Source organism: Boleophthalmus pectinirostris, unplaced genomic scaffold (assembly GCF_026225935.1).
Source record: "Boleophthalmus pectinirostris isolate CB_2022bp ecotype Guang Dong unplaced genomic scaffold, ASM2622593v1 HiC_scaffold_20, whole genome shotgun sequence".
NCBI classification, from domain to species: Eukaryota; Metazoa; Chordata; class Actinopteri; order Gobiiformes; family Gobiidae; genus Boleophthalmus; species Boleophthalmus pectinirostris.
This window is the reverse complement of record NW_026571153.1, coordinates 28,797,496-28,811,070: the sequence shown is the minus strand read 5'-3', so window position 1 is coordinate 28,811,070 and position 13,575 is coordinate 28,797,496. Positions and strand designations below refer to the sequence as shown.

At 38.4% G+C, this 13,575-nt stretch overlaps 3 protein-coding genes across 3 annotated transcripts; all 3 read right to left on the bottom strand.

Moving 5' to 3' along the window:
- Positions 1 to 2,747: 2,747 nt before the first annotated feature.
- On the bottom strand, positions 2,748 to 4,486 carry LOC129409837 (uncharacterized). Its single transcript, XM_055156637.1, has 4 exons — positions 3,831 to 4,486; positions 3,623 to 3,727; positions 3,490 to 3,530; positions 2,748 to 3,008 (listed from the first exon to the last, which is right to left on the bottom strand). The coding sequence occupies exons 1-4, from the start codon at positions 4,438 to 4,440 to the stop codon at positions 2,883 to 2,885; spliced, it is 882 nt and encodes a 293-aa protein (XP_055012612.1). The 5' UTR covers positions 4,441 to 4,486; the 3' UTR covers positions 2,748 to 2,882.
- A 1,871-nt stretch (positions 4,487 to 6,357) lies between these two features.
- Positions 6,358 to 7,732, bottom strand: LOC129409712 (T cell receptor alpha chain MC.7.G5-like). The gene is made up of 5 exons (XM_055156229.1): positions 7,684 to 7,732; positions 6,916 to 7,614; positions 6,627 to 6,773; positions 6,511 to 6,542; positions 6,358 to 6,426 (listed from the first exon to the last, which is right to left on the bottom strand). Exons 1-5 carry the CDS (start codon positions 7,730 to 7,732, stop codon positions 6,358 to 6,360), a joined length of 996 nt encoding a protein of 331 aa, XP_055012204.1.
- A 1,755-nt stretch (positions 7,733 to 9,487) lies between these two features.
- On the bottom strand, positions 9,488 to 13,178 carry LOC129409711 (uncharacterized). The gene is made up of 5 exons (XM_055156228.1): positions 13,098 to 13,178; positions 12,354 to 13,016; positions 11,155 to 11,271; positions 10,601 to 10,641; positions 9,488 to 9,589 (listed from the first exon to the last, which is right to left on the bottom strand). Exons 1-5 carry the CDS (start codon positions 13,138 to 13,140, stop codon positions 9,488 to 9,490), a joined length of 966 nt encoding a protein of 321 aa, XP_055012203.1. The 5' UTR covers positions 13,141 to 13,178.
- Between the last annotated feature and the right edge of the window lie 397 nt (positions 13,179 to 13,575).

Genomic DNA, 13,575 nt, shown 5'->3' with positions numbered 1-13,575 from the left:
TAAGGAGGAGATTGAGAAGGAGAAAGACGAGGTTTTTGGCCGTGGTGTTTTGTGGAACAGTCCGTTGAAAGGAATGGAATGTGGATCTGGAGACGTAGCCAAGAGTGGTGAGTGGTGATGTAGACACGGAGTTCATTAACAATTTTCACCTACTTCAGCGAAGAATAGTGATGTTTGTGGCTTGTTGATAACGTGTAGGTGGATGAATGCACTTTGGCCATTCAGACTGAAAAGATCAGATATGTATCAGTTTTAGGAGCACATATCCAAGTGTCCTGGGTCGCATTTGAAAAAATCAGATCTGTGTCATTCAGACTGTCATTAAAAGATCAGATACAGGTCACATAGGGGCCAAAAAATTGGATTTGGGTCACTTCAAGCTGTCTGGGCGTTCTGACAGAACTAATCTGTCTCATGGCATCAGGATAAAAACTGTTCTGTAGTCTGGTGGTCCTGGCCTGTAGGTGGCACAATCTTCTGCCTGATGGGAGAGCTGTAAAAAGTCCATGTGCTGGATGGTGGAGACTCCCATGATGCAGGACCGGCTACATCCGCAGATGCGCTCCGCAGCTCTAACTACCCTCTGCAGAGTTTTCCTCTCTGCCGCGATGCTGCTGCTGAACCACACAGTCATGTTGGAGGTGAGGATGCTCTCCACCGCACACCTGTAAAAGGCCTTCAGGACAGAGGAGCCGAGACCTGCTTTTTTGAGGCGCCTAAGGAAGTATAGGCGTTGGTGTCCCTTTTTCACTGTGCAGCTGGTGTTGTTAGACCAGCTGAGATTGTTCATGATTTGGACTCCCAGGTATTTAAAACAGGAAACAATCTCCACTGCATCTCCATTGATGTACAGAGGAGAAGGGGCATTAGGTTCCCTCTGGAAATCCATGATCATCTCCTTTGTTTTCTTTACATTGATGCATAGATTGTTAATTTTGCACCAGGCCTCGAGCTGACAGACCTCCCTTCTGTAGTTGGACTCATTGTTGTTCATGATGAGCCCCACCACTGCTGTGTCATCAGCAAACTTCACTATATGATTGGAAGATTATACACCTACACCAGTCACCAATGGCATTAAGGTATTTTTAGGTCCCTCTCTGTAGTTTTAATGCAAGTAAAACCCAAACCTTCTGCACCTTTAGACAATATTACAGGCTCCTCAATAATATAATGTGAATGTTAAAGTTAATAAAGTAATAGACAATATTTTTTTTGATTTACCAAATCATACAATGCAACTATATTTTATATATAGTGTCCAGCCACCCCAAAAAGTTTACAAGCAGTACACGTTTGCAGTAGAATTTTTTAAAAAAAAGCACATTCCTTGTCAGCTTTTCTCCATGTATGATATAGATTTTTTCAATCCTGTTCTGACGCCGATAAAGACACTGTTTATTTTTGACACTGTAGGGATGAAGAAGTCTCTCACACACTTGCGCGCGCATATGTACTTGATTTGTTCAGTATTATCATCATTATTATTGTTGTTATTATGGAATTAGTGTTAATGATGAGTTATGTATGGACATTTATTATTTTCAAGTGAATAACATACATTTACAAAACATATTTTTAAAGTTTGTGTCATGTGGTTGATGTCCCTGGGCACAGTGGCACTGGCACATGTGGATAATCCGGCCTTGGCAGCAACGTTTGAGCCCTTGACCTTCATCAGGCAGCCTTCAACAGATGCTGAACCTCTTCCTCAGTCTCCAGTGTGACCCTGAAAGACTAAGGGCATGACACCTAACGGTTTACTCTTTATTTTCTGTTTTTTGTTGATGTTTCTTTGTTGATATTGCAGCCTATGTGTAAATGTTTCCATATTATACTTGCCTTTTGGATCATGATTGTGGAGAATATTTCAATGATGGAAAGAATAACATAGAATCTTAAACTTAAAGGATACAAATACAATGAGCAATGGGGAAATGGAATGTATTCATCAATGACACCAGAAAAACAACGTAGTGCACGCAAATGTCAATATCAATGTATGTTTAAATAAGACCCTGTAACTCCAGACTGTTGTTACATTGTTTTTTGATTTTATATTGTTTTTGTATGTTTTGAAATGTTACTTAAAACCAATAAAAACATAGTTATAAAATAAATAAATAAAATGTTTCCATATTGTGGTCATGCTGAGCAACTCTGTTTTGTTTTTGTAGTTATTGTTCTGTCAAGAAGAAAACTGATGAATATATTTTGGGAAAAGAGAGAGAGAATCACTTTATTCATCAGTTATTTCATAGAAACACAATACACACAATATAACTGATAAAAACAAATTCTCTTCCATAACAAAGATTGTTAATATAAAATGTTACAAATCAAAGTTTGCTTGGCATTTGATCGGACTTCATTCAGGGTGACAGTACCACACTTGAGAGTAAATGTCTGGGTCTCGTCTGTGTTTCATTGTCGTCAGTCAGCAGGTTGTGCACATTTAAAGAACAGGGGGTGAGGTCAGAGCCAGAGGACCAATCAGGACATGAAGACACAGACAAAGTAGGTCAAAAGTGGAGTTCAGTTGAAGAGGCCTACAAGAACTTTACTGATTATCACTGTTCAACTGGATGGGGCATTGTACTTCAATACTACTAATACTTCAACAATTATAATAATATCAGTCAGAACCTCCCTGAATCTCCCATTTAGTCCTCCAGATCTCCTCCTCCTCCATGTTTTTGTTTGCTACTGATAGTAATGGTTCACTGAAGTTCGAAAAAGAGAGGAAATTACTGAATGTAGTTTATTTTACAACACAATGCACAAATTGGTTGTTTGAATCGGCATCGTACACATTTCTCTTCAGTATTATTTGTGAATATAAAATGTTACAAGTAAAAGTTTGCTTGGCATTTGATCCGACTTCATTCACGGTGACAGTACCACACTTGAGAGTAAATGTCGGGGTCTCGTCTGTGTTTCATTGTTGTCAGTCGGCAAGAAGAGACCAAACTCTCCTCTGCACATGTGAGGGTGTCGTCATCCTGAAACTGGAAAATGGACAGTATGTAGAAGAAGACAAACAAAAACAAAAACTACAAGATTTATGTAACTGAATAATATCCTTATTATTGATTATATCTTAAGCAAATACAAATTTTACATTTTGTTCATTAAAAATGCAATGTGTATCTAAAACTGCTTAATAATATAAATGGGACCATTGACTTCCTGTTAAACACTGAAGTGAGAAACCATGTCTCTCCGTTGTGGCAACTCACTGTAACAAACTGCAGATGGACATTTATATGTCGGCTGCATGTCTTAATTTTTTATAAATAACCACAATTAAGTACAGACATGTGGGCAGAAATATGGGGTGGGGGAAATCAGTAATTTTCCATTGTGGGTTGTCAGCTTCTCCAATTCTTACAGATATTTTTTTGTTTTAAAAAATGCAGTCATTACACAATGGGAGGTTCTTATTTGTTTGGTTATTTGCACAAATGAATAGTAGAATAGTGGACTGACCTCACTGTTGTCAGAAGATCTTCGGTCATAAGAGTCCACTTCTGTCAAAATAACATAGTTTTTTGTAGAATAGTTTTAAGATTAAAAGCAGGTATTACTCTGTGGAAGTTCTAGATGACTATATGGACAGTACCTGACTTATTGCTGCTTCTCCAAATCCCCCACAGAAGCACAAACACCACCAGTCCAACCACAATGTTTGACCCAATCACAGCCATGACATTTGGACTGAAGGAATCTAAAAAAAACAATGTGAAAGTTTTCTTGTAGACTTGGAAATGAAGCATTTTTGAAACTGCACATGTGTTGAACGGATGAATACACACAAAAAATGTACTTACATGTTATGATGTTGTGCAGATAAATCCTGGTCCCAGTGCCCTGCAGTGTGTGTCCACAAGCCGTCACCACACAGACATAGGTCTCATCTTCAGCAGAACTCAGGTCCTTCCAATTCAGGGTCAGGTTATGAACACATGAAGTTTCTCCAGTGCTGACTTGGTTCTCACAGATGATATTCTTGGTTCCACTGCTCCATAAAATGATTTCTGAAGTAGAACTCTTTTTCTTCCACTGGAAACTGGTATGTTCTTGTGGACAGAGGCTGGTGTTAAATGAACAGCTGAGGGTCACAGAGTCTCCTGGCTGCACTCTGATGTAGTCTGGACTCTGGAGCACAGACGGCAGGAGTGAAGGAGGAACAGACGGCAGGAGTAAAGGAGGAACAGACGGCAGGAGTGAAGGTGGAGGTCTGGACTTTCCTTCAACCACCACCACAGTCCCTGGTCCAAAAGTGACATCGTACTCGTTTATGACTCCACAGTAGTACGTGCCGGCATCCTCCCAGATCACATTTGATACACTCAAAGTACTATTAACTTCAGAATCGAGCACAGAGTAACGATCTTCAGTGTATATACTTTTCCTTTTATTGTTAATTACTGAAGCCATCAGTTGTAGTCTTCTGCTGGTGTCCTGTTTGTACCAGACCAGAGTTCTTGGACCACTGTAGACTTGACAGTTTACATGAAATGTGGCTCCTGGAGATGTTTGGAGGACTTTCAGCTGACTAGCCTTTCCTGAGAAAAATGCCGTCTGTAAGTCAAGGTTTTTCAAATGTATTGATCATGTTGTACTGATCATGTTACTTACCCAAAGGCAAGAGCAGGATCGCAGCGAGAAAGACAATCATCGTTTCTCAAAAGCATTCTGATCGAAAATAAACAGGGGATGAAATTTAAGGTGCGAGCATCGCTATCTGATTGGTCAAAACATCCATGTGCCATAACCTGATTGGTTCCCCAGTTAGAGATGGGGTGCATATTTCGGTGAAATACAAACCACGTGTCTGTTATACTATGAACATAGTTGAATCCTAATTTAACATTATAAAATGTTTCTGTGTAACCTCACCTCCAACAAGATGTGAGATGTATTTCATCTTTTTACCACTAAGGTCGAGGGTTATGAGATGATTTGTTGAGATAAAATTGACATGCCACTGTTTCATAACTCATTCTACATCCATATATATTCTTGTCATAGCAGAAAAATAAAGCAACCCTCAGAGAATGTATGTATGTATGTAGTTTCAAGGCCCTGGCCCCCGGGGTTTCTAGTATGATATATATGTCGACTTGTGGTGAGTAGAAGCTCACAGAATACCCTTTTCTTAGGTTCTCAGCACCTCAAGTGGATGAGAAACTTTCAAACATTGATTATACATGACAAGAGGCTACCTGTCACGTATCACGTAAACCTGGAACTAAATCATTCAAAATATTTGTTCATTTCTGATTGTGAATCTGAGGAATGCACCTTGTAAATGATGCAGCAAAACTTGAATTTCACTCTGGATCAATGAAGTATCCAAGTATGTGTCTCTCTCTGTGTCTTTTACAGAAACAGATTTGAAAGCGTATTTTGTTTCATGAACATTTACAGTGTTTTTTGTTATTTTAGCCATGTTTTTTCTCTGGTGGATTAATTTGTTTATGTTGCAGGGTCTGCCAAATGTTTGTGGTCATGGAGATGTCATTGCTTTGCCTGGATTTCTCAGTAGTTTGTATTAAAATGATCTATCATTTTATCTATCGTCTAGCAGGCTACGGCGCTAGGCCAAATTACAGGTCAGATCCGTGGAGAGGCCCATGCTCGCAGCCAGAATACACATTTTCATGATCATTTTAGCTGTGGGTCAGAGCTGTTGTTTCTTCCTGAGGAGGGGTCGGCCTGACAGACGCAGCAGGTCACTCAGACTGAACACGCCTCAGGAAGTAACGATCCACACCTCACAACCAAGACCAGGGACAGTTCAGAGGATTATCAGCTCACAGTCAAACATGTCAACTACACAAATACATCTCCTAAGTATCAACTTTAAAAGAACCAAAGCTGTGAATACAAGCCACTACAAGTTGTACTCTGCAATTTGACACTGAGACAGGGTTTGAGAGTTATTTTTTTATTATTATAATTTTTTTAATAGATAAAAAGGACACAATCAAAACATTTTATTACAGTTATTTATCATATGCAAGAAAAATGTTCACTCAGCTTAAGACAGTTTGACTTGCGTCAAGAGAGGGAGTTTGCAAATACAGAACACTGAAATGTGCGTAGCATGTTGGAATATGTTGTGCCTCTTTAAACATGCTGTGTATTATTATTATTATTATTATTATTATTATTATTATTATTATTATTATTATTATTATTATTAATAATAATAATAATAATATTAATAATAATAATGATAATTTAACACAATAAAATACAGTAAATCCTTGTAGCTTTCTATTTAAATTCTGCTTGTGTGATATTATGTCTTTTGGATGAATCTTCTCTGGAGAGTAAAGTGGTGGCTCCTCAGGAGGTTTCTCTTGAGCCTCTGCTGGGGCTTACATTCACCCGTGCATAGATGATTCCATCTTCAGCCTAAAAAGGAGCACAAACAATTAATCTGTGTACATGCAGATGAGAGTAAAGACTATCTGAATATGGACGACAAATGACTCTGACCTGGTTGTCCTGATGAACTCCACGGCCAGTGTCTAACAAACACATTCATTATTAATTCATTATCACAGTGCAATTCTGAAATGATTGAAAAAGGGAAAATACATGAAAGTTTATACCTGGCTCTTGTTTTTGGTGGTTTCTGCACAGCACACATACCAGCCCAAGCAGGGGAACTGCAAGACCAGTGCTCAACCCAATCACTGCTAAGACTGTTGGCCTCAGACAAAACACGACAGATGATCCTTCTATACAGGAGTCTGTGTCTACAGAAAGAATATGAGTCAATTTTGCTCCTGATCAATAATACTCGAGTATACAACTGATGTTCAAGTATCATGTTAATGTTAAGACTCCTTTACTGGTAAAAGAAATGAAAAGAGCTGTTAATGTTACTTTGCTTCTTACCGTGAGGCTGGATTTTGGTCCCTCTGCCCTGCAGTGTGTGTCCACAGGCCGTCACCACACAGACAAACATCTCACCTTCAGCAGAACTCAGGTCACTCCAGGTCTGGGTATGAACACATGAAGTTTCTCCAGTGTTGACTTGGTTCTCACAGATGATATTCTTGGTTCCATTGCTCCATGACATTGTTCCTGATGTAGAACTCTTTTTCTTCCACTGGACACTGATGTGGTCTTTTGTACAGAGGCTTGTGTTAAACCAACAGCTGAGAGTCACAGAGTCTCCTGGCTGCACTCTGATGTAGTCTGGACTCTGGACCACAGACTGGACTGAAGGAAGAACAGTCTGCAGGACTGAAGGTGGAGGTCTGGACTTTCCTTCAACCACCACCACAGTCCCTGGTCCAAAGTTGACATCGTACTCGTTCATGACTCCACAGTAGTACGTGCCGGCATCCTCCCAGGTCACACGTGACACTCTCAAAGTACTTCTGTCTTCAGAAGACTGCACAGAGTAACGGGAATCTTTGTAGAGATTTTGACCTTTATGGCTATTTGCTGATACCATCAGTTGTAGTCTCCTGCTGGAGTCCTGTTTGTACCAGACCACAGTTCTTGAACCACTGTAGACTTGACAGTTTACATGTAATGTGGCTCCCAGTGTTGTGGTTCGAGAGAATTCAGGTTGAGATTGTGTCTCAGCTGGAATAAAAAAAATGAAGTTATATAAAGAAAAAGATAAAGATCAGATGTGTCAGTGTCATAACTTACCCTGAGTCCAGATCAGGATCACACCTAGAACCCTCAGAACAGACATCATTTTGTCTCGGTGTAGGTGATTATGATCTGAAGAAGGCAGGAGACCAACTTTATGGTCCTGAACCGGAGTATCTGATTGGACAACTGCCTTCACATAACTCCACCTGATTGGTTGGTTTTGTAACATCACTGAGAGCCGCAGACTGTTGATCACAGACATTCAAATAGGATGCTGAAACATACATTTTCTGTCCTCAGTCTCATGTTCTTTATTTATGGGGTGGTTGGATTGGATGGTTTGTTTTTAATAAATATAAATAGTAAAGCTCTGTGCTACTGATTGATTCCTCGACAAAAGTGTTGTAATAGATTTTGAAAAGTAAAAATGTACTTGTGATTTAAGTCAATAGTGTGTATAAAATAAGAACATGTATTTAGACTGGAAACCTCAAACCTACATCAGCTGTTTTCAGAAGTAGTACTTTTGTTGAACTCAGCTTCATGTTGACCATGAGTAGAGCTGTGGCCATGATGCTCTGCTGCAGAGACACGTTCACACTGGTTGTGTGGTTGAGACACTGCATGCACTACAAAGGCTTTTCTTGGTAGGGCCTAAAATATTTATGCTCATGCTCACCGAAGTGATGTAGGTGTACTAAATAAACTGATGAAACTTGATATAGAACAGCTTAAAGGTTACAAACCCTTCACCAGATATAATACAGAATACAAACAAATACACATTTACAAGCACACATTTTATTTATTTAAGTTCTGTTAAAGAGGGTGTATTGCACTTCGGTTTTCATTTCTAACACATATTTAGATCATCATTTTAGCTCACTCCCCCTTCAGAGCGCTGCCACGTTACAATGAACATGCATCCCACTAATGAATCTACTGCACATTATATCAGGTTTGTTAAGTTGTCGTGTATCGTTTTGTGTCATGCTTCTGTATGTTTATGGAAAATTGCCATCAGGGGTGACGTGGGTTTGTAGGCTGAGGGTCAAACTGTTAACCTTAAGGAGAATTTGAACAGGGCCCAGTAGAGATCTCTAAAGTAGTCAGACATGTATTGTTTGAAGGACATTATAACTTAGTAGAAATCTCAAAAAAGTTGATTTTGCCCCTTCAAAATAAACCAAACAAACACAAAAACGACAGTGAAATATGAATGCACTGTTACATTCTGACATAAGTTCATCGGTTTGCTGAGTGGGATTGTAGTTGTGTTATTGACACGTTTCACAACTTTCAGATGCCAGAGGACAGTTTTGCTGCCAAAGTAAAGCTAACAACAACTAGCCCACTTCCTGTTATTTGATGATGTAGACAGCACACAATGGACTGATTTTCTTTGACCTCAAGAACTGTCCATACAAAACATGTGTCAGGACAAAGTTTGCTCAAATACAAGGAAGAAAATCAGACAAAATTAAAATTACAGATATAGATTCATGGAGTTTATATTTTCTTTATTTATTGCTCATACTATTATTTTGTAGGCATTAAGGTAAAGAGAATAACAACAACAACAAATAATCTGACAATTAACATAAATACATATTCCAACCATTATTTGCCTTGTCTTTGCTGCATGAACAAGACGAACAGGAAGAAGATAAATCTTATAAACCCTGCTCCTTTCACAGATTAAAAAAAATGTCAAAGAGACATTTGTCTACAGACATGTTAAACACTCAAACACCACATATAGACCAAGTTACTGGGTCACATTATGTAACATGTAAAACAGTAGACCCCCACAGAAATGCTGAAGAATCCACTGGAGCCTCCGTTCTCGTGTAGCGGTTCATTTGGCTCGAGAGATTCTCACTACAGAGTAGGTGAGCAGCTCTGCTGGAGCCTGTGCGGGCCGTCGATTCACTTGGGCATAAGTGTGACTCTCTTCAGCCTGGAACACAACACGAGCAATGAATACATACACATGCATGCATGCATATATATATATATATATATATATATATATATATATATATATATATATATATATATATATATATATATATATATATATATATATATATATATATATATATATATATATATATATGGAGTAAGAAAGCTGTCAAAAATATTCGTGTGCATAAAATAGAAAATAGAAAGCCGTGCATATTTGGCTGTAGTTGCGCATAAAATAAATATTTGTAAACTCTCAAATGAGTCCAGTCGTACATAAAATATATTGTGTGTATTTTATCCATCAGAATACGAATTGAAAAATTACGACGTCATGAATTACAATCAAGAAATGAAAATTTACGATTACACTTTCATCAGTATGAATACAAATTCACAGACGGAACTTTACTGTCAAAAATACGTCATCACTTCACAGACATTATCCATCGAGCAGCAGAAACATTCGATCAAGATCAAGACTGTGCAGCTCAAGTTTGTAGCAGAGTAAAAACAGAGTAATAGCACAAGAAGCTACAACAGCGAACAACAAGTGGGTTAATTAAAATCTATTGTAAAAATGTCTTGAATTTGGGAACCGAACGCTGCTGTATAATATTGTGTAGAAACACCTTCCTCTGAACGGGACATTGCACCTATATGTTAGATAACATAGTGGAGCCAGTTGGCTAACATCAGACGTAACGTTATCCCAGGGCTAATTAGCAAATATCAGGTTCTCTGTATTTTTAGATTAAAACATTCACGACTACAGCCACAGCGAGCATCAGTTTACAAATATTTATTTTATGCGCAAACTACAACCAAATACGCACGGATTTTATGCAGAAATATTTGTGCAGATATTTTTGATATATTTCTTATATATATATATATATATATATATATATATATATATATATATATATATATATATATATATATATATATATATATATATGAGAGAGAGAGAGAGAGAGAGAGAGAGAGAGAGAGAGTTGCTGACCTCATAATCTTCAGGAGATCTGTGAGTGTCTCGCTCCACTTCTGTGAATCAAATATACAAGTTTCTGTTATGGATTTGATATTATTTGTGGTGAGATCATTCACAGTTACAAAAAACTAAAGTAAAAATAACAACACAAACAGCAACTGAGTGACACTTTCTCCTCACAACAGAAGTTTGCAGTGACTCCCCGGACATTCTATGTCTCTCTGAGCACTGTGGTTTCTCCCATCAGCCCAAAATGTGCACAATAAGAGAAACCTCCAGCTAAAGGAGTCGTGACCAAGACCAGGTGCTCAAGCATCATGCCCATTGCTCCAGAGAGATGACCCCAGCAGTACTGAAAGGTCAAATGCAGAGGACAACCTCCGACTGTAACAACACAGTGTACCTTAAATCTTCATTTGTGAAAAGGTGAATTTTCAGTGGTTTTGGGGATGTTGAAAGTATCATAAGTCAGGATAGGATTTTATTTTTTTCAAACTTTGCATACATCTATGGATTAATTAATCAAAAATAAGTTTGTTTCTATGTTTTATGAATGTGACCAGCACCTGTAGTTTGCGTCTTGTTTTTTCTTATCAGTCGCAGTAGAAGAAGAACAGTCACTGCAAACGCCACACACACCAGAATCAGGACCACGGCCGCTGGGCTTACGCGCTCCTCATTCCCTTCAAAATAAAAAAGAAATACACATTATTATTTGACCACACATTGTATTTTAAGCCCTCAAAATACTTAGGCTGTCTATGTTTCATTTTTATGATAGGAAATAACATTATGATTTTACAAATATGGATGACTTTTATTTAAAGTTCATTAGTGAAAACATTGTGTGACATTAAAGTGCACTGTGGAACTTACTTACATTTTCAGCTACTTGTATAAAAAAAAAAAAAAAAAAAAAGTTGATTATACAAATAAAAAAAAGCTGAGTTGTATCATTATTTTAAATGCACAAATTATTTTTAATGGGACTTTCTTGTGAATAGATTTGAGGCATGTACAAGGCATTAAAATGTGAATTTGGTCGATGTTAATGATATTAAAATAGCAAATTAGAAATTAAATTCGGTCAATTGGACGACCTGGAAAACTGAGGGATTATACACACACACACACACACACACACACACACACACACACACACACACACACACACACACTGAAACTAGCTGTGTTGAAATGCAATCGTCCTGAACCATAAAACCAAAAAAAAAAAAAAAAAAAACTCAGACCGTCTTCTGCTTTTGAACTTTTATCACGGCTTCGATCAAGTTTTGATAATACAAACATGCAACATTTTTCACTGCGAGACTTTGAGCCTTGTCCTTAAGGAGCACAGGTTCTGGATTTTTCTTTTTTTTTTCTTCACTAAGAAAAAACATCTGAAGCTCTCACTTTTCCTTTGTAAAAACTATTGGATTTGCTTTGCATTTACATACACCTTGAAAATGCATTAAAGGTGCACTGTGTAACTTCTAAGGTGGATGGTCTGCTACACACTTGTCTCCATGGGAATGTTGTTTCTTTGCTTGGAATGTTCCACAGTAGGGCATTAAACATATTGTATCTCCCTTACATTTGTTCAATTACAGGTGTTTCATTGCTCAAAAATGCCTTAAAAAAACTTGAATCCTTACCATGTGCAGACTTGCTTTTCGATTAATCTGATCATTAACCTGTCTCCACTGTGATTACGGCGGGAAGTCCACCAGAAAAGTTCACAGAGCACCTTTAAACCAGTCCTCACCTTGTTTTATCCTGGTCCCTGTACCCAGCAGCGTGTGTCCACAGACAGTCACCACACAGACGTAGGTCCCAACTCCAGCAGAACTGAAGTCCTTCCAGGTCAGGGTCACTTTATGAACACATGAAGTTTCTCCTATGTCGCTCTTCTCACAGAACATCGTGGTAATCCTGGGGTTCCATGAAGACATTTGAGAAGCAGAAGTACTTTTAGCCCAGGTGACACTGGTGTCTTCTTCAGGACAGAGGCTGGTGTTAAATGAGCAGCTGAGAGTCACAGAGTCTCCTGGCTGCACTCTGATATAGTCTGGACTCTGGAGCACAGATGGTCTGGACCTGGACTCTCCTTCAACCACTACAACGGTTCCTGCTCTAAAGTCTATATAATCGTTTTTATATATTCCACAGTAGTACGTGCCGGCGTCTTCCCATGTTACGTCTGCCACAGTCAGAGTACTACCAGTATCGTGGGACTTCAATGAGTAATGTTTATTTTTGAATATAAGACCTGAAACACGAAATTCTATAGCTATTTTTTGTAATCTCCTGTTGGTGTCCAGTTTGTACCAGACCAAAGTTACCCAATCTTTGTTGACTTCACAGTTCACATGAAGCACGTTTCCGAGTCTCACTTTTTGGAAAAGTCCAAACTGAAGCTGAGCCTCAACTGCAAAAAAAAAAGAAATATATAGAATTATATAAATGTAGAAATGATCAAGTGAAGAAATGCTTTAGTTTTCATACTCACCATGAGACCAGAGAAGAATCACAGCCACAACCTTGAAGAGCATCTTGTCACTTGTGATCTGAAGTGAGCAAAGATGAAATATAAGCCCCGTGATGAGGGGTTCTGATTGGACACAGCACATGCGGAACTCCACCTGATTGGTTGATTTTGTTAATACCACTGACTGACAACCACAAAGGCCCATAATAAGACAAATGGAGCTCATAATAATCATAATAGAAGATACTTTAAATACTTCGCCAACTTTAAATATTTCTTGCTCATGTGGTTGAACGTTTCTGACGCCCGGGTTTATCCGCTTGAGTATAGTCTGCTTGTAAAGGTGTCTGTGGTAACAGTGAAACTGGGTTTAAAGGGACAAAGTTCATGTTTTTTTTGTGATGTCAATTTAAAGTATCACCACTGATGTGACGTGAGGCCCTTTAAATGGTTAAACAATACTCATGAAGCTGCAAAACTCAGTGACATCTATGAGTAC

Coding starts and splice junctions, on each gene's coding strand:
- LOC129409837 (XM_055156637.1), bottom strand. CDS start 4,440: ATGGCTTCAGTAATTAACAATAAAAGGAAAAGTATATACACTGAAGAT. Junction 3,728..3,830: donor TCTGCACAACATCATAACAT/GTAAGTACATTT, acceptor TGTTTTTTTTAG/ATTCCTTCAGTCCAAATGTC. Junction 3,009..3,489: donor GATCTTCTGACAACAGTGAG/GTCAGTCCACTA, acceptor TCCATTTTCCAG/TTTCAGGATGACGACACCCT.
- LOC129409712 (XM_055156229.1), bottom strand. CDS start 7,732: ATGATGTCTGTTCTGAGGGTTCTAGGTGTGATCCTGATCTGGACTCAG. Junction 7,615..7,683: donor GATCCTGATCTGGACTCAGG/GTAAGTTATGAC, acceptor TTTTTATTCCAG/CTGAGACACAATCTCAACCT. Junction 6,774..6,915: donor GACCAAAATCCAGCCTCACG/GTAAGAAGCAAA, acceptor TTCTTTCTGTAG/ACACAGACTCCTGTATAGAA.
- LOC129409711 (XM_055156228.1), bottom strand. CDS start 13,140: ATGCTCTTCAAGGTTGTGGCTGTGATTCTTCTCTGGTCTCATG. Junction 13,017..13,097: donor GATTCTTCTCTGGTCTCATG/GTGAGTATGAAA, acceptor TTTTTTTTGCAG/TTGAGGCTCAGCTTCAGTTT. Junction 11,272..12,353: donor AGGGACCAGGATAAAACAAG/GTGAGGACTGGT, acceptor TTTATTTTGAAG/GGAATGAGGAGCGCGTAAGC.